Source organism: Lolium rigidum, chromosome 1 (assembly GCF_022539505.1).
Source record: "Lolium rigidum isolate FL_2022 chromosome 1, APGP_CSIRO_Lrig_0.1, whole genome shotgun sequence".
In the NCBI taxonomy this organism is placed as follows: domain Eukaryota; kingdom Viridiplantae; phylum Streptophyta; class Magnoliopsida; order Poales; family Poaceae; genus Lolium; species Lolium rigidum.
In genome coordinates, this window is record NC_061508.1 from 357665080 (window position 1) to 357685514 (window position 20435).

Below are 20435 nucleotides of genomic sequence, written 5' to 3' on the forward strand. Positions count from 1 at the left end.
AGAAACGATGCATTGAGGTAGTTGTTTCTTAACATGCATAGTTACATATGATAACGTGCTAAAAATGATGCATTGTGAAAGGCCACATGCAAGAGCCAGCTGCAGCTGACATGACACTATCCTATAGCCAGCTATCTCTTCTATTGTTCTTGCTCAAACACATAATAGAATAAGGTAGTATCATAGTTTTATCATATTTAATATTTTGTAGAATCTCACTGCAAATTTGTATACATGATTCATTGGTCATCAAGTTATCTAGTTTTCATGTTATGATATTGTATCTACCTATGATAATACTCTCACATCTCTCCTCTTTAATTGTTGTGCCACATTAGATTTTTGACAACATATATACAATGCATCATACTACCTATCATACTCCCATTGTGGCTAGTCTAAGGAATAGAAAAAAATAGCATGTTGTACGCCAGACCAACTCCAGTCGAACACAACATGTTCGTAAATCAGGTGTTTTAGCTCAATAATTGTCACAATCAAGAATAACATAATTGTTCCCTCTAATGAAGGTTTTTCATCTTTCGCATACAGTAAAATTATATTTCTACTTTTAATGATTGGTTAGTGCCTACCAATTGCAAACCAGAGATACCATCAAAAATCACAGGAAGGAACCAAAATAACCAAAAAAAAAATAAGAAAAAAGTTTACACACATGACAATGGAATGGTCAAAAAGGTAGTTCAGAACCCTCCTCTTATGTCTTCATATAGTAAACTCAGTAAGCAGGAGCAACCTTCCTTATCTCCTCAGAGGTACCAGTTAGTCCTATTAGATCTTCATGACAATCTGGCAAACAGACAAGTGCCAATGTTAGACATCATAACTGAAAACAACACAAGTGATCCAGCAATCTCAAGATATGACAAAGTATGTTTATGAAAATAAAAAATAATGATAGACAAATTCTAATGCATGCAACAAAATAATAAGCTAATTAATGTAGCACAATGAGCCATCGTCCAAGATAGAACTTACATACCTTTGACATAATCGACAATATCTCTTTCAGGATCAACAGAGATGAATACTGACACAATTTCTAGTTTTTTTCCTTTTCATCTGCAGAAAATGAAGCAAAACTTTATGATGATATCACTATAAAGAATCTAAAAAATTGTGTTATGCTAGGAATCACACATGCAAGACATGTACTTTTGATGACAAATAACCATAGATGTAGAAATGGAAACAATATATTGCCATTAATGTCTAGAAGATTAAACGAGTGTTTCACTACAGGTATTTTAGTTTAAAAAGAATAGACTACCTTGAAGACAAAATAATACTCCTAATAGACTTGCCAAAATAATGATTGGTATCATAAACCATAATTGGAGATTCAGAAGGTCATCATAGTTTCCGATTGTCTATCCTTGGTCCAGCGCATATCATCTTCTGCCCAAGATCGTTCGTTGACTGGCATTGTGGTTGGGGATATCAAAAGCTTAATGACGGACTTTGAGTCCTGTTCGGTTAAGTTTTCTAGTCGTAATTTCAATGTTGTAGCACACACTTTGGCTCGATCTGCTGAGCCTTTGGTTTGTAAGTGTTCTGCTAGTGTAATCCCGGAGCTTATCCGGGCTGAACTCTGTAATGATGTTAGCTAATCAATAAAGTGCTACTTTCTCTCAAAAAAAATTGGAGAACTAACTAAGGAAACTCATTGAGCCAACCTCTATTACATCCCTTTCCATGCTTGCAATAGCACACTGAACAATGCACTTATGAAAATAATTCTAGTTCTAACTTTCTTCTTTTTACATCTTTCATTCACTTTGGTAAGACGTTTTTGGCAAGACCGTTGTATAAAGTGAAATCGGAAATCAACCTGCAGTACTGTTGTAGAACTGCCCACTATCATTTGTGTTTTAGCCCCTCCAAAATTTGGGAATAAACCAGCAGTCTTCCCCAACCACGACTGATAACATGCGCCACGGGCAAACAGCCGGCTCCTATAGCAGGATAAAGCCCCTCCATCTTCAGAGAAACTAGTTTTAATTAGTTTTTTTTTGGTTGGAGTGCGTTCAAGAAAAAACTTGTTTGGGTGACTCCAGGCATAAAGCACATTTTCACTCCTCTAGCGATCGCTGATGTGCAGACCCCTCTCTGGTGCGACGCCTTTGAAACAACGGAGGGAGCTGAACTCCCTGGTCATTCTGGTTTCTAGGGAGCTGTGGCTCAAGAGGAACGCTCGCACCTTCGATAAAGTCGTGCCCATGCCTTTGGAACTATGTCGGTGAATCAAAGAAGAATTTGCACAATGGGGGACAGCTAAGATGTGGGGTGGTAGAGCTGATAGAGTAGAAATGTGAGAGAAATCACGTAGCCATGAGTGTGTGTGTGGAGGTGACCTTGAGCCAGATCATCTATGATCCGAGGCTCGTTCTTGTCTCATCTCAACTCTATTTCTCTTTTAATGAATGAAGACACGCGATGCTCGCATTTTCACAGTATAGTGTGTGGACGGTTAACGATGTGGAGTGCAAGACATGACATATGAGAATGCAGCACAAGGGCCTACAGGCGGTGCATCAGTGCATGCTAGGGCGCCCGAGCAGTCGCCAGCAATGGTTGTTGCCGTCGAAGGTGCTCCGTGCGTGGCCACACGCTGATGCCACGGAGTTGAGGCGGAGAATTATACCACCATGCTTCCTCTGAAAGTTTGAATAGACTTCTACTCACTGTGAGGGCAGTCATCGAATCTCCCAATCTCGTACTCTACATTGTCGTGGGCTCGTGGCTGAGCATGTCCGAGCTACCGTCAGTGGTGTGGCTACTGGCAGCGGTCCAGGGGCAGCCAACAAGCATGGCGTCATGAGCCTGGAGGAGCAGCCTGACCTTTTTTGGCAATGAGTGCGCCGCCACTGCCCAGGTTGTCTAGGACTCGGCCTAGCTCGGTGACCTAGACTTTGATGGGTTTGTACGAGAAGGTGGTTAGGTCGTCACCGGAGGTAGATGGCCAGGCTACTGCGCAGTCAGCATCCAAGGTGCTGCTCTGGTTTTGCCTAGTCGTGTTTTCACAAAAACGACTTATAATTGTTTTTCCAAATACGCGCTTTCCTGGTTTTATGGAAACTCGGTCTTACTTATTTGTGTTTTAGTTGTTGCATTCTGTTTGTTACATGGTTATCTGAGATTATAGAGAACTAGTTCTTCCAAAATTTGCTATCCAAACAAGGCCTTAGCACAACCACGCCCAACCATCTCTCTGCCGCCACCTAGAGGTGACTACAAACACCCTAGGCAACGATGTAGGCTTTTTTATATGGGTGCCCATGTGGGTTTAAATTATAGTATCTCTGCTTCGTATTATAAGGCATGAGAAACAAATTGGTAAGATCAAGAAAGTCCATAACTCACCTCATCAATTAGTGCATGCACCAATAGTCTCACATGTTGTGGAACTTATTTTAGTGTTCCATACTATTTTTATTCCTTGCAAATACAAGGAGGATGCCACTCTTAGAATTGACGAAAATGCGATAAATCAATGAATCTCACCAAGTACTCCCTCTGTCCGGGATTATACGGCCCGAGAGTTTTTTTAAACTGTTAGGAATAAAGGTCTATCTCATTTATTGTCCTCTCCCCTAATGCATGTCCAGTTTTCTCTCTCTTCTCTCGGCTGGCCATAGTGGGTAGTATCATATAGTAGTATCATGTATATAATACTTTTGTATGATACTAGATCCATAATGCATAGTATCATATATTTGTATCATAGTTTTGCTATATTAATTGATTTGTAGAATCCCAATATAAATTCGTGTACAAGATTTATTTGATACTAACTTTTCTCGTGATGTGCGCTATGATACAGTATCTACCTATGATACTCTAATCCCTTCTCTCATCCATAATTATCTGCCACATCAGCATTTTTGGTGGAGCTAGGATGCATGATACTAGCTATGATACTAGCACTATGGCTAGCCTCATGCATGTGAGACCAAAAAAGTCCATAACTCACCTCATCAATTACTGCATGCACTTCTCATGCATGTGAGACCGACCAAGAAATTACATAACCCACCTCATCAATTACTGCACTCACATGCATGAGAGAAAGGAAAGAAAAAGATGATATGCATTAGGGGAGAGGGGACAATAAATCAGACAAACCTTATTCCTAACTGTTAAAAAAAGCTCTTGGGTCTTATAATCCCGAACAAAGGGAGTACTTGGTGAGGTTCATTGACTTATCGCATTTCCATCAATTCTAAGAGTGGCCTCCTCCTTATATTTGCAAGGAATAACAGTAGTATGGGACACCAATATATGTTCCACACCATACCCACTCTACTTCGATTATCCGAGGTCAAATTACGATGCCAAGATTCTTATTCACAACGAGTCTAATGACTGACAACATCAACACACAACAAAACAAATGTTGATAAAATACACAACAATAACTTCACCAAGAGTCCAGAAACCTCATAGCTACCAATCATCTACCATAGGATAAGGTCAAAAAAATATCTCTATCATAATGAAGTTTCTATGCCAATGCAGACCACAGGACAAGGAATAAGCTCATGAACCCCGCGAAACTGGCTGAGACAGTGCGGTGACCAGCATTTTTGCCAGTTGACGGAGAACCTGCAATCAACAGGAAGATATTTGTGAGGTCACAAATCATTGAGTTTTTTTTCCTGTTTGAACTTCAAAGCATGGACATGGTTCAAACAAGGGCTGATTCCTACTTGAAGAACAATGCATCAGTTGAGTTTTCAGGTAGAAACTGAATTTCATGATCAAAATAAGAAAACATCTTTATGGCAATCGATAAGTGTGCAGACCATGCCAACAACTTAGCAAAACCGTAAACTTGGTACTTTTACATGGGAAAAACAATTGTGGGGGTGGAGAACTGGTATGAATCTTTAGCAAAATAGCTACTTCATGCAAAATGAAAAAGTGTGAACATTGAAACATCACTCCGCAAGCCAAGTGTTAGGGCATAATAAAAATAGTGTGGACATTAGAAACACCACTCCGCAAGCCAAGTGCCAGGAGAAAATGAAAAAAATGTGAACATTAGAAACATCACTCCGCAAGGCATGCCAACACGCTTGTAATAGCATTCACATTGTTCCCATGAAACATTGTTGGGGCCTTATTCAATGATGGCCGTTGTTGGTTAGTTTACAGCCTTAAATACAGAACAACCTAAACTAAGTTCTACTCCATAAGAAATTTGATATACACACAATTATTTAATTTGCAAATATAAGTGCTACACTATTGTCCGTGTCAACCCTTGGGACCATGTCTATTACATGTCTGACAAGGAAAACTGAGCCATGTCTAGAGTATGTTTGTATGTTTTCGCTTATTGGCCAATTTTGCCGTACTAAACACTTTATGATAGTATTCACGTTGTTCCCATGAAACATTGCTGGGACTTGTTCAATGATGGCGTTGGTTGGTTTACAGCCTTAAATACATACAGAACAACCTAAACTAAGTTCTACTCCATAAGAAATTTGATATACACACAATTATCTAATTTGCAAATGTAAGTGCTACACTGTTGTCCACATCAACCTCTGTGATCATGTCCACTACAGTACTACATGTCTGACAAGGAAAACTGAGGCATGTCTAGAGTATGTTTGTATGTTTTCACTTATTGGCCAATTTGGGCATACTAAACAATTTATGGTAGTCAAAGAATGGCCATGTTGAAAATTTACAATAATAGAACAAGCAGGGAAATGAAATAGTCCTAACTTCTCTCCAATACAGTTACAATGTGTGATAGCCCATGTCCAAGTCCTATATATGCATGCTCATGAAACAAAACAGATTTGACATCTCACTATTATCGGGTAACCAAACAACGCAATTTCTTTCTAGAACTTAACTAACAAGCATGTTTTACACCAATTTTCCACCATGGAGTCAACTAAAATTTAATAGTGCAAGATTATTTTTTTAACCAGGCAAGAATTTCCATAGGGCCAAATGACGCAATTAAGTAGCAAAGCAAATGGCTACTTTACTCTTACATGGTACTAGTTAGAAAGCGTAAAAAGCATCTATTACCTAGAGGAGACGTCGACGGGGAGTCGCCTGTAAATTAAAAATGCAACGGTTAGGAAATCAAAGTAAGATATAAATTGAAATTATGAGCAAGAAGATGCCAGATTCCGTCAAAGCAAATGAATAAAAGGACAGCTGGCTAAGTACAACATGGGCACTACGCAAAGGTTGTAGTGGAAGTGGAAAAATGCACACCAATAAAATCGTAAGCAAATTGCAGACTGCCAAATTTCATGGCTCTATTTGTTGAGGTCAAACAAGATACTTTTCGAATGAAAATGTAAACATCATGGCAAAATCATGACAAAGGTACAAAATGGCCATATTCAAAGATCCAGGGCCAACCGGAGGCGAATCATTCATCTAATAAATGTGGTATATTAAACCAACACAATCTAATAGACTAACCCTAGATCCAGCCAGGATCGGACGATGACGGCGCTCTCTGCGTCGTGCTACCTCTTGGGGCATCGCTTTTGGAGCAGCGGCTGGATGGAGGTGGTTTTTGGTGGAGTGGTGTTCATCTACCACGTGGTCGTCGATGATTCTCAGCGGCGTGGAGCTGCGGGGTATCGAAGACGAGCGAGGACTGCTGGACGCGGGTAGGATGGTGGGGCTGTTTGGTGTTATGGTGACATCAACGGCAGGCCTGGCACGGTCAATTTGTGGATCTCGCTTGGAGATGGGTTCGAGATAGATGGCGGTTGCGAACTCTGCAACGTGTGCAATGGAACACCCTCAGGGTTTTTCTTTTTGGATGATGTGTGTTGGTGTACCGTCAGGGAGTGTGGCCTTGTTCATGGTCTCCCCTTCATCGTAGGTATAGCGAGTTGTCGCTAGGAAGGAGGCTTCGAGTTGATCTTTGTATTCCCCTTGTAAGGCATTGCGAATAATTTAATAAAGAAGAAAGCTGTATGCATCCTTTGGATGTAGAGGTTGGGGCTATGCTCCTTGATCGAAAAAACCTGATAGTCTCATACACAGTGCCCGAGTCCTATACTTGTACGCTTGGGTGATGCATATCACCTTCCATACATACGTGATCAAGGGGCTCGGTAAGGCATCTGAGTAGAACCCTGAAATACCCTGTTTCGTAAATTTTTACATGGTATCGCAAGTCGGCTCTTCCCCCGCATCTACCTGATCGCCTTGACGCATATCCATCCTCACTGCTCATCGCAGATCATCGGCAACCATCGCCGCCCTCATCGCCACACTTGTCCGCCATGTCGTCTTCAAGCACTCTCCTTCCCCAGATCAATCTCGGGACACCGCTGTCCGACAAATTAACGCAAAAGAACTTTCTCATCTGGCATTCTCAGGTGCTTCCCACAATCCATGGAGCACAACTCGTCGGCCTTCTCGATGGCTCTGATGCTGCTCCGCCACAAGAGCTGCCTCCTACACCGGCAGAGAAAACCGCTGATGCCCAGGTGCAACTGGTTCCAAATCCGGCATACGCAGTCTGGCGCGCACAGGACCAAATTGTCCTATCCTATCTACTCGCCCCCCTCGAAATTCTACCACATTTCCCCATCGGATTGAGCACACGGCTGGGGTTTGGCAAGCAATCGAAGACATTTTTGCATCACAGAGGCCCGCGTCTCCAATCTCCTTATGGCCCTAGTAAACGCCAAGAAGCTCCAGATGACCACCGGGCGAGTTTCTTACGAAGATGCAGGGGTTCACCGATGAGCTTGTCTTGGCTGGTCATCCTACGATCGGCAGCTTGTCTCCTATGTTCTTCTAGGGCTTCGAGGCGGCTACAATTCGCTGGTGGCTCCTCTCAGTGTTTCCACCACGCCGATCTTGCTGAGCATGCTCTACTCCCACCAGCATGCATATGATTAGCGCCAAGAGATGTTGAACGCATCGCCGCCCGACGAGTTTGAGACATCAGCCAATGTTGCTTCCTACCGGCGTCGGCCACATTACTACTCCAACAACAATTCCTACAACCCTGGCAAGCCGTGTGGTGACCGGGGTGACCGCCAGGATGAGCGTAGAGATGGTCGCTATGATGATCGCCGAAATTATCAAGGCAGTTGTGGTGGCCGTGGACCTCCTGGAGGAGGTTGAGGACGTGGCCGTGGTCGACGCTGCACTACTCCATGGGCTAACGTCACTTGTCAGATTTGCAACAAAGAAGGCCACTATGCCAAGGATTGTTGGTCCCGCTATGAAGACGATGATGGTTATGGTGACAAAGCGATCAATGCAGCTTACGGTGAGAGCTCGATAATCTGACGATGCGGGACACATACAAGGGCTACGACAAGGTTAATACTACCAATGGATAAGGTATAACTATTTCCCATATCATTCAATCAATAGTTCGTAACCATGCTCAAATTTTTTTGTCTTCGCAATGTTTTGTATGTCCCTAACTCATCTAAAAACCTTCTCTTTGTTCATCGTTTCACATATGATAACCACGTGTTTATAGAGTTTCATCCCTTCTTCTTTTGTCAAACCTCAACAGTATGTCAAACTCGACTTCCTCTACCAAACATAGGGAATCTCTCATCTTGTGTCATGTCTCCATGCGCATCAGCGAAATGGGGCAGCTGAAAGAACACAACGTCATATTGTTGAGGTTGGTCTTTCACTTCTTGCTCATGTTAGCCTCTTAAGTTTTGGGATGAAACTTTTCTCAGTATGACACGCGAGGTACACACCCAACTTACTCATCGCTTTGTGTTTTCGGCTATGCGTGTTGTCACACCTCCCTGTGGTACTGCCTAGACCACATCATGTTTATTCTTGCTTACACAAATTTACCATGAAATTTGACCCAAAAGAAATGGACTTTTTATGGGTAAGAATGCTTAAATGAACAGCTCTAATCGTCGTAAATCGGATGTGGGAGAATGAATAAAAACCACATCTGCTAGACTAGAGGAACAGAAAAATTGTTTTTGTTGTTTGCATGCCAAGGAAGAACAAGAAGAGAAGGAAGTGCGGAAGGAGCGAGTTGAATAATTACTGGGGCAGCTGGTGACGTCCTCGCTGATGCCGCAGCGCTTGGGGAGGCGGACCGCGTCGGTGACGTTGATGTTGTAGGCCGCGAAGATCGCCGGCGACACGTAGAGCGCGCAGAGGCACGTCCGCTCGTTCTGCACGGCGTCCCTGAGCGGGCCGCAGCAGGTGTCCGGCGGCGTCTCCGCGTCCGTCCCGTTCATGTACGCCGCGCACCCCACCAGCTTCAACGTGCACGACGGCGGCTCCGTCGTCTGCGCCAACGCGCCCGCCGCGAACAGGCTCACGGCCGCCGCCAGCAGCACAACGACCGCCCGCATCGCCATTTGTCCCTCCGCTTTCTTCAGACAAAGCTGGTGTTGATTTCGTGAGCGTGGACTCTCGGGCTCTTCCTTTCTTCCTTGGTTGTGGTGTGCTTTTATAAGCTGAGCGTCAGCGCGTGTTTCCCGTGAACATTCATCAGCGGCATACACGCGCAGTTCCCAACTTTTACTTTTCGAGTTCCGTCCAATTTTAAATTTGACTGCAAAGTTCATGTTGAGTAATTTATAAACTGAAATCCATGTAATTTTACAAAAAAAACGAGCATTTGTTTTGCATGCGTTCCTGGTGGAGAGATCCAAGAACAAGAAAGTTTATAATTCATTTACATATTCTACTAGTACTACTTTGCATGACACCATTAGCTTCTGATGTAAGAGCATCTCTAGCAGAGCCCGTAAAAACGCGAACTGAAAAAGTGGAGTTCAGTTCACCGAACTCGTGTATTCGTCGTAAAATGGCTGGCGCAGAACAGAGTTCGTAAACCAAACTGTAAAATTGTTCTGCGCCAGCGGCTTTCGAATTCGTAAAAACATGGTTTATCGAAGACTTTGCATATGATCAAACAAATGACACAGTCAAATGCAAACAATTCATGCATACTTCATAGTGCAGACATCAAATGACACAATCATAGCAAATAGTTCATAGTTAACCATCTCCTCTCACCGCCGGCATCAAACCGAGGTTGGCCCACCATGACCATCATCGCCACCACCTCTAGGAGTCACGGAACCACCACCAGTTGCCTTTTCACGAGCTAGTCTTCATCTTGATGTGATCTCCGCCGAGGCCTCCTTCCACCACTCCAGTTGTTGCTCTTTAGTTATTTCATTGTTTTAGCCTTCTTCACATTGATCCTCATCTCCTCCAACTTGGCCTTGTTCCTTGCTTCTTCTCGGTTGGCTTCAACCTTGGCAATGCTCACCTCCTTCTTCCTCTCGATGATGACAAGCTTGGTCTCCAAAGTCTTAGCCGCTATCACCTCCTTGGACTTCATCATTTGATCAAACTTGTCCCTCAACAATGCAGCCTCCTCCTCGAGCTTGAGCCTCTCCTTGGCCTTCTTGTTCCCGTCCGGCTTGTCAGCGTTCCGGCCCTTCTTCTCGTCCTCGATGTCGTCGAGCGCAACCATTGCAGCTTTCTTGGGTGCTACTTCTTCATCCCTCAATTGCAACTTGGGGAGGTGTTGAAGCACATCAAACCAATGACGCATGGTGAAGCTCTTGCCCTTGCTGACGGCCATGTCTCTGTACCTCGCATCGTAATGCGGTCCTACATTTGCAAAACCAAACAACAAATCGTCAATATGTCACTAAAGCGAAACTACAATTGTACAAACCAAATATGCACTCACATATTCGTCCACAGTTACACCACTAGGAGGATTGGACACCACTTGGTCCATTGCTGCTGCCCACCGGCTGCAGGCCGGTTTGATTGCGTCCCAACGGCCTTGGAGGGATCGGTACGTGCGATCGATATGATGGCGAACGCACGGCATCAGTTTATGGAATTTATCCTCGATGTGTTGCCAGTAACGCTTCCCTGTTTGATCGGTGCCGGAGACTGCATCCATCCCCACGGCGGCCCAAGCTCGGCACAAGGTGGCGTCTTCAATTTCCGTGTAGTTGTTCGCCCGCCTCTTCTTCCTATTTCCATCGGCCTCCACCTCGACCACACCATCGTCCCCTTCATCTTCTTCCCCTTCGTCCCTGCCGTCGTCCTCATCTCCGCCCATCCCAGCGTCGAACGGAGGGAGTGGGTTAATGTTCACCTCGTCCAACATCTCCATGTACGATGTGTTCTCGTTCCTAACAGAACGCGGCCTCAATATCTACTCGCAATGAAAAACCGAGGAAGAGTTGATGTGTACCTTGTTGACCCGTCGTCGAGCACGTCCTGGGCGACGTTAGCGGTGGCTTCCAGTGGCGGCGGCGTTGGCGGGGAGGGGAACGGAGACGGGGCGCCACGGCTCGTCGTCACCTTCACTTTCATCCTTTTGGGCGCCGAATTCTTCGGTCTGGCACGGGATGCCTCCTGCTTCGTTGTCACCGCCGGGACATCACCGATGGCCGCCGCGGCACCGGATTGCGGGACCACGTGCGTTCTCGCGCGCCGCTGCTTCACCACGCTCGTCGACGAGACCGTGGTAGCTATCTCCGCAGGGGTCGCAAGGGTCGCCGCGGTGGTTGGTGGAGCAGCGGAAGCTCCGGCGACCGCGGGAGAGGGTGGCGGCGCCTGCGAGCTAGCAACGGCGGCCGGCTGGGTCGATTCGAGACTCATCGTGGAGAAATCGGACGACGGCGACGCAAAGGAAGGTAAGGGCGTGCAGATCAGCGGCGACGGCGGTTGGGAGGAGCTGAAACTTCCCTCGCGCGCAAACTAGGGATTGTGTTTGGGCTGCGTTCGGTTCGCTCCGTCGGCCCCTACAAATACAGGCTGAGTATGGGTTTCGGTCTCAGCCCGAATTGTTTTTTTCAGTTTCGGCTCGTTTACGGTTAGTGATCGGCGTTATTTTTCAACCCGAACCATAAACTGACAGTTATTTTTTGGTTTGGCTTTTTACGGGCTCTGCTAGCCTTTTTTGATTTGGCTTTTTACGGGGCTCTGCTAGCGATGCTCTAAGTACGCCTTTTTTTACTGGAAAAAGCTTTGCTCCCGAAGAACACTTCCAACACGAAAAAGTACGTGTCAGTTCTAACTTGTGACCAAGTCCGGTAGCGAACATAGACTCTTCGAGGTCTTTCCTTTGTACTCCCTCCGTTCAGAAATGTATGACGTTTTAAGAACTGACGGCCAAGTTTTTCCACGCTACGAGATTTCCGGAGTTTCCCTTTTTACCCCTCCCTCACGACGCGACGCGACCGCTCCACCCTCTCCCTCTAGCTCTCACTCGCTGGACCTCGCCGGCGCCTCGCGTCGCTGCCCCATGCCGAGACGCTGCTCTTCTCTCTCGCTCCTGCCGGCGCCTCCATGCTTCCTCCGCGCACCTTCTCTTCTACTCCCACTCGCCGGCGCCGCCGCTTATTGTCCTTCCCTCCCGTCGCATGCGGCAGCGAGAGGGCGAGGTCAAAGGCCGGATTTTTTGCCGCTGGTCACAGATCCGTGGGTGGCGTTGCTTGATCTGCTCCCCGACGGCACCTACACGCTACGTATCGCCCTGGAGGCGGCGCAAATGTCCAGGCTGCAGGTGGAGGTGAACGGGGCGACGAGAAAGGGGTCTGAGGGAGTCTTCAACACGCCCAAGTTCGGCAACGGCAGCGCCATCGCGCTGCACGGCGACCACGGCATGTGGTGAAGCTTCGAGTTCCCCATCAAGTGGTACCTGCTCATGGAAGGGGAGAACACGATCAGCATCACGCAGATCAGGGCCTTCTAGTTGTTGTATCTTTTCGATATCTGCAGCAACACGGCTCAATACTTACAGGCTCATATGGATTATTTGTCTTCTCAGTAAGGTACTCCTTTCTATCCTAGCCAAATGATAGAAATTGCTTACTCCTGTTTATTTGACACATACTGTTGCTTGTACTGCCAGTATACTGATGCTTATTCATACAACTCTGCATGTGTTACATGAATTTGCAACTGAAAATGGTAGATAATATATGAAATTGCAACATTACTGGTCAGTGGTCACTATCTTGCTTTGTTAAGAGGAGTACCAACTATCTATGCCACAAGTAGTCCACACTATAATTAAGGCACACAATTTTCATTAAAGGAAAACCGGAGTAGTGGGAGTAGCTATAGCTAGTGAGGATTAGTGGTGTTAGTGTAGTACCAAATGTCCTTTTTGCACTTGAATGAACAGATATTTTAGCATATGTAAGCACCCAGATTATACTACACTGTTATATCCTCACTTCTTCAGTTATATGTGTTGTATGTATCGTTAACAGATCTGTTCATACAGAACTCCCTATTTCGAACTATCTAGTCTTGCTGGAAGTAGGAATTGAATGTGTAGAACAGTTGCTTCTAGTGCTTGCTCAATTACAGTTGCTCAAGTACTCCTTTGCTGGAGTATTTCTTTTACTTCTCACATACTCCCCTTTTCTTTCTCTGAAAAGGAGATATGTATATGCAGGAGTCCTCGGTCAGAGATGTGTAGAACTCTGAAAATTTATTCTGAACTTGTGCATGAGTTATTTTATGCAACACTGAAACTTTATTATTGAACAATAAAATGATATCTTTGTCTGTATTTGCAGCTGCAAAGAGGTGCTATTATAGAGCTGTTGTGCAGAGAGGTGGTGCTGACGGGACAAGCCCTTCAAGAATGATAGCGGAAATTTAGAATTTTTGCTATTCTTTTTCTTGACTTGTCCAAGCTGTAATGACAGCAAAAATTCATGAAGTGTGCATTGACATGAAGCCACCCAGGTACATGTGTTTTCTGTATGGATCAAGTAACTCCAAATTTCAATTTCTGTAGGGAAAAGATCATCAGAAATTGTTGCCTAGCTTGACATCACGGTCACATGGAGTAGAATATTTGTTATCTTTGATATAGCACCTAGCTAGAGATGTCTGATTGTTTGATCATCAACATCTGTGAGATTTAGTACATACAACATCAGATTATTTTCCTCCTTTGCTATTATGGCTTAGTAATGTGGACAGTAAAAAAAATCTGTGGACAATTGGCCTTTGTGGAGGATGAGAGGTACTGTGGATTGCTACTGCCAATTGCTAACTTTGGTGTATCTGTTACACACAGGTTGTTTATGATATAAGGCTGTGAAGATTTGGCTAATGGAGATAAAAGAGCAACAGGATGCTCTGCCAAAGCTAATCATGCCCTCCTTGGATATGACTTCAAGAAGGTCGAACTGTCGAAGCACTTGACAGGTTGGTTTGCTAACAACCATGTTCCTCCCTTATTCTTGAACTGTTGTCAATATTCAGTGCATAATTTACTTACAAACATGAAATGTGCAGATATTTATTACACTTTTTAACAATACTGCATCACAAACTAAGCAAGCACAAGGAGTATTAAGATTTGGAAGCAGTGTAGGTGGATTATTGACTTCCTCTTGTTCTTCAGGTTGACTAAAATCAAGATCTGGAAGCACCATTTTTCTTGTGGCGCGACAGGTTCGCGGCTCAACAACCTTGGGAACAGGCGGAACTGCCAGCGAGCTGAGACAGAGCTTGCCAAGGAGATGAGACAGTGCTGCTGGCGAGAAGACGATGTTGCCGGCGAGCTGTGCCGGAGCGGCCAGCGAGAAGCCTGGAAGTGCCCCGAGCGTGGAGGTGCTAGCTATGGTCCTGGGCGTTGCCGGCGGTATGGTGCTCTGCTCGGTGGGTGCTGAGCATGCGTGGCGGCCGGCATGGCGCTTCTGTTGGGGGCTTACGGCCGGCCTCCGTGAGGTTTGCCGATGGATTCCGGCGGCGGCGCGCAGATGGATTGGATTCAGCTGGCTTGACGCTCGCTTGGATCGATTCGGTTCTGCTGGTTTGAGGCGCGTCCGTCAGATGGATTCAGTTCAGCTGGCTTGAGGCTCGCGCGCGGATGGATCCTGCAGGTGACGGAGGTGATGGCTGGGGCGTTGGGGGCGGAGCCGCGGAGGACGAGGACGCTGGGATCTGGATCGAGATCCATGAAGACGAAGCTCGGATCGGGAACAATGTTAGACAGGGGTAGAGATGTCTTTTCGCACGTTTTCACCTGGTCGGAAAAATCCCAGAACGTCTTATATTTTTGAACGGAGGGAGTATAAAAAAATAGTCCGGTGGCGAACCTCTGACCAGCAGACCAGTTCCGATCGAGACGATTCGTTTCTCTCACATGGCTGCATGGCAGTACGACACCGCGCCGGTACGTGCATGCTTCTAGAATCTATGCGAACATTTGAACAGAGTATTTGACAACAAATGTTACTGAGCAATCATAGAGAAAATGAAAAATTCAAGGTTAGACCCAAGTAGCAGAATTGTCCATGAAACATCATAATGACTGTTTGCCCAAAGGAAAATTATACGCCATGATGATGAATTTCTCAAACACACAAAAAGAGCGAAGTTGTTTCAATTCTCTCATCCTACAACCAAAATCTGCTAACTAGAGGTCTCAACATAATAAATAATGATTGTAGTAAGGCCTCAAAATTCCAGAACGAACTAACAGTAGATAGCCAGTAGCATCATTGAGGTCTTCTTATTTGAGAACAGTTCTAAATAGTGTCTGGTCAAAATGAAGCGCAGAGTTTCAGCTGCTCTTGTGCTCTCGGATTTCCTTAATGATGCCTTGAGCAAGGGTATCCTCATCATAGTTCTTCCCAAAGAATTTAACAAATTCCATTTTCGGGTTCATCAAGTACCTGAAAGTATACAAACATAAAGTCAGTAGCTGGCCTTACCAAGCTCCAAGCTAATTGCTAGTACTTCAAGGTAAACATATTGTTGGAGGTAACAACTCTTTATTTGTATATCATCAAGGCAGCTGTGACTACTTCATATACTATTTTTATGGTAAACACGTAGCAGTATGATTATGGACTTCTGAATTTTTATGTTCAAACTGTTAACTCTCATGGCAGTTGGCTACAAAGGAAGAACATGAACAGCCACTCACTAATGGAGACAGTGACAGAATCCACAGGTGTAGCTGGGCAGCTCATAGGAATCAGTCATCAGAACATAGTACTAGTACAATAGATGCACCCAACAAATATTGCTTGCTTGACCCGTTTGGCTAGGGCTCATTAATTAATGCCAGCTCCCCTTGTTACTAAGGAATAGGCATAATAGTTTATCAAAAAAAAGGAATAGGCATAATAGCATATTGTATGCCAGACCAAGTCCAGTCAAACACAGCATGTTGGTAAATCAGGTGTTTTAGTTCAATAATCTGCAGAAACAAAAATAGCCTAATTGTTTCCTCTAATGAAGGCTTTCTGCTTTTGCATACAACAAAATTATATTTCTATTTCTGTTGACTAGTTAGTGTCTAGCAATGGCAAACCAGAGATACCATTAAAATCACAGGAAGGAAACAAAGTAATCAAAAAAAGTAAGAAAAAAAGTTTACATACATGACAATGGAATGGTCAACAAGGTAGTCAGAACCCTCCTCTTCTGTCTTCATATAGTAAACTCGGTAAGCACGAGCAACCTTCCTTATCTCCTCAGAGGTACCAGTAAGTCCTATTAGATCTTCATGAAATTCTGGCAGACAGACAAGTGCCAGTGTTAGGCATCATAACTGAACAATACAAAGTGATCCAGCAATCTCACGATATGACAAAGTATGTTTCAGAAAATCTAAAAGAATGATACACAAATTCTAATGCATGCAGCCAAATAATAAACTAATTATTGTAGCACAATTAGCCATCGCCCAAGACAGAACTTACATACCTTTGACATAATCATGGACTTGCTCGACAGTGTCTCTTTCAGGATCAACAGAGATGAATACTGGCACAATTTCTAGTTTTTCCTTTTCCTCTGAACAAATTAAAGTAAAACTTTATGATGATATCGCTGGAAAGCATCTAAAAATTGAATAAGAGCAATGATTATGTCTCTTAGTCTGGTTCTCTTTCATTCTCTCTCTATTTTTCTGCAATCTTAACTGTAGCAAAATGAACTTTTATCTTGAAACTTCCCTATGGCTTAATATGGGTAGCACGGGAGCTAATTACAAATTCACACATAGCTAAAACGGACAACATAAGAGGATCCTTATAGAAACGTCCTAATGCAGTTCTAGAAATATATTTAAAGGCTCTAATAATGTATTTCCACAATACAGGATAAGTGGATAAAAAGTTGGTAATATCCAATATGCATAGTTGGGATATTTTTTCTAATCAAATTTATTTGAGTGAGCTTCAGTATAGAAACAGCCAATTCAAGTCAGTACTCTGACAAATACCCGTATTATGTAAAATATAACTAGTACGCAAAATCCTAACCAACATAAGGCCATAAGCTACAGGATAATAAGTCGGTAAGATATAACTGGTACGCAACAAATGAATGCATTATGAGCATGCAATAGCTTCATATAAGGACAGTTTGGCATGTTATCAGTGAGACAGTGACAAACTGATAAAGCATAAGACCATTAGCTTGATGAAAAGCAGCTAAGTATGTTTTATGCTTAACTCAGCACATAACACTCCTAGCCAAAGCAAGATTAAATTGACTTACTGATCTTATTCAAAGCAGCAGACATCTTCTGGAGTTCATCTGGACAAATGTCAGGGCAATGTGTGAACCCAAAATATAGCAGCGTCCATTTACCCAAGAAGTCCTTTTCAGTGACAGGTTTCCCATCATGATTTAGAAGACTGAATGGACCACCAATAGCAGCAGTGCCTACTGTCTGTGCTGGCTTTACAGAATTTGTTTTGTTCTTCAACTCTGAGAAACCAGGGGACAAGATCATCTAGAATGCTAGATCCAACAATAAAATACAAGTTTAAAGAACAAATTGCTTTGCACATGGATGTCACAAGTACACAAAGACATGGGTAGCATTGGTCCCAACAGGTTTGATAAATCAATTGCCTTTCTCAATTAAGGGGAGGATCATGTCAAAATGGACAATCAAAATAGCAAATCATACCAACATCAAGCACCTCAGGCATAACCACATAAATGAACTATTATATTTGGTTTGTGTCACTCTCTTCATATTAACATGATAGACTAGGAGCTAGAAATGTGGAGACCCAGTTAAAAGAGAACTGACAGTCAGAAATAACATCAGATATATGGCACTGAAAGTATATTGGGTTTGTCAGTTCATCTATTGGTGCTTTACTTAAAGAAGCAAAAGAAAATATTATTTTGCATATTCACATGATAGAGTAGCAGCTAGAAATATGTGTTATCAGGTAAAGAAGTATTGACAGTCAGAATTAACATCAGAATTGATTAATCTCTAGATATAACACTGAAAAAGATTGCTTATCTGTCCGGGTTTTTTTTTTCAATTTAATAAAATAAGAAAAAGATGATGCCACTCCATTTTTATGGCTACCCTAAGCTGGATACATATATATGTTATCCAAAGATATGAAACATCTACAAGTTCAACTATCTTTCTGAGTTAGTATGGTATGGCCTGAACAGCAAGAGAGTTTGTATTACAAGTACTGATAGCACTACCACGAGTTGGAAGATGATCGCGAACCACACGTACGGAAGATCCACACAACATAAACTACACTAACTCACCATAGTAATCTACCTTCAATTTGACGCTTCTTTTCCTTGTCGTAGTAGACTATGATTCCTCCTCCGGTGACGAGAAGCAGAAGAAAGCTCAACCACGACACGGGCTGCAAGCAAGGAACATAGCCACGTGAGAATTACTCTTCAACTGACTAAGCACACAGTTTTCTAGTATCGCAGAAGGCAGAAATGGCCCATTTTCTGGCGCTCATGCTCAGAAGACCACTACTCGTAAATGCAGATGTTCTACTAGTTCCAATTCAGAACCGGTATCAGACTGCAAGGCAGGCATGTAGAAAAATAGAGGGGGATCTCAAACAGCTTGCTTACCCCTCCTCGGACAGACCTCCCCTTGTCCTGCTCCGACTTCCCATCCTGCCCGCCCCCTTCGCTGCCGCCACCGGACCCATGTGCCACCGCCGCAGCCGCCGCGGGCTTGGAACCTCCCTGCGCCGCGGCGGAAGACACAGCCTTAGCCGCCTGGGACTTGGAACCGCCCTGCGCCGCGCCGGCAGCCGCGGACGCACCTGCAGCGGCGTCGGTGGAGAAGAACCCCGCCGGCGCTCCACCGGATCTCCAGCCTCCCACGGCGGCGAGCTGCCGCGCGAACAAGACACACAGCGCCGCCGCGTTAGCGAGGGCGGAGGAACGGGTGAAGAGCAGATTTGGGGAGAGCGGGGGTTCGTGCTGACCTGAGGGCGACGGAGCGGCGGAGCGCTCGGGGCGGAAGTGCGCAGCGCGCGGCCGAGCAGCTGGAGCGCTTGCCTTCTCATCATCGTCGCCGCCGTCGTCGGTGCGCAGGCGAGTACTTGTTTCGCCGTGCGAGTGGGCGGCGGCGGGAAGTGCGGGAGGAGGAGGCGGCGCCGCCGGGGACGGGGATGGAGCAACTGGGTCCTTACTTGTTTCGCAAGTGAGGCGTGTTTTCGGGCCTTTGGGCCGAAGCCCGTTAGATAGTTGGTGGGAGGTTTTACAAGGCCGCAGACTCAATTGGCCCATAAAAGTTCCACATCGGCTTCCGCGTCCTGGAACGAAGAGAAGTTGAGAGAGACTACTTCCTGCCGATGGATGTAGAGTAGATAATATTCTGCAAATCCCTTTAAGCAATAGGCGACATGTTTATTTCTGGTCCTAGCACCATGTGACAGGGAAGGGGTATTCAAGGTTTGATTGGCTTACAATATGTTGATTGCAACAAGGGATCGACGAGAAGCGTGGTTGGAGCGCCGAGCGGCCAGCTCTAATAGTTTCAAAGCCCACCATCGATACAAAACTTCGTGGAAAGGTTCATTGCGGACCTGAAACAAACGGAAGAGCAAGGGAGAAAGACGCCAGGAGGCTCGCCAATTCCTAGTTGGCTGCCTCCACCCCTCGAAATGATCAAGATCAATGTTGATGCAGCCGTTGGCAAGAACTCAGGCCGAGGAACGGTGGCAGCGGTAGGGGCGACGACAGTGTTTACTTGGGAGCGTTAGCGGTGGTGTTCCCGGGACAAACAGATGGTGAAACCCTGGAAGCGCTAGCGTGCAAGGAGAAAATCGCCCTAGAGAAGGACATTAACGCTCCACGAGTGAGGATGGAGAGTGACTACAAAACCGTCATTCAAAGCCTTATAGAAGGAACCATAGGAGCATATGCACACATAGCCCTAGAGATTAGGGAGGCTTGGAGCGATTTAGCTTGAATTCTGTCACGAAGGTCATGGATCCAATAAAGAAGCCCATGCCCTGGCGGAAGCACATTTGGTGCACATGAGCACCAGTGCTCTCAGTTTTTTTAAATATTTTAAATTATATATCTATGTTTTCAAAAATCGTCACATTTATTCCTTGAATACATACGAATACTCGTGCGAAATTTCGGTAAAA

At 44.8% G+C, this 20435-nt stretch overlaps 2 protein-coding genes and 1 long non-coding RNA gene across 3 annotated transcripts; 1 reads left to right on the forward strand and 2 right to left on the reverse strand.

Moving 5' to 3' along the window:
- Positions 1 to 4525: 4525 nt before the first annotated feature.
- Positions 4526 to 9377, reverse strand: LOC124665738 (non-specific lipid transfer protein GPI-anchored 9-like). The gene is made up of 3 exons (XM_047203127.1): positions 9059 to 9377; positions 6067 to 6102; positions 4526 to 4626 (listed from the first exon to the last, which is right to left on the reverse strand). Exons 1-3 carry the CDS (start codon positions 9375 to 9377, stop codon positions 4526 to 4528), a joined length of 456 nt encoding a protein of 151 aa, XP_047059083.1.
- Positions 9378 to 12293: 2916 nt separating this feature from the next.
- Positions 12294 to 15251, forward strand: LOC124702556. Its single transcript, XR_007002547.1, has 4 exons — positions 12294 to 12833; positions 13590 to 13761; positions 14099 to 14229; positions 14429 to 15251. It is a non-coding gene; the product is annotated as an uncharacterized LOC124702556 (long non-coding RNA).
- A 10-nt stretch (positions 15252 to 15261) lies between these two features.
- LOC124702547 (protein SCO1 homolog 1, mitochondrial-like) lies at positions 15262 to 19343 on the reverse strand. The gene is made up of 7 exons (XM_047234701.1): positions 19263 to 19343; positions 18901 to 19167; positions 18587 to 18677; positions 17542 to 17754; positions 16744 to 16833; positions 16419 to 16551; positions 15262 to 15704 (listed from the first exon to the last, which is right to left on the reverse strand). Exons 1-7 carry the CDS (start codon positions 19341 to 19343, stop codon positions 15593 to 15595), a joined length of 987 nt encoding a protein of 328 aa, XP_047090657.1. The 3' UTR covers positions 15262 to 15592.
- Positions 19344 to 20435: the final 1092 nt, after the last annotated feature.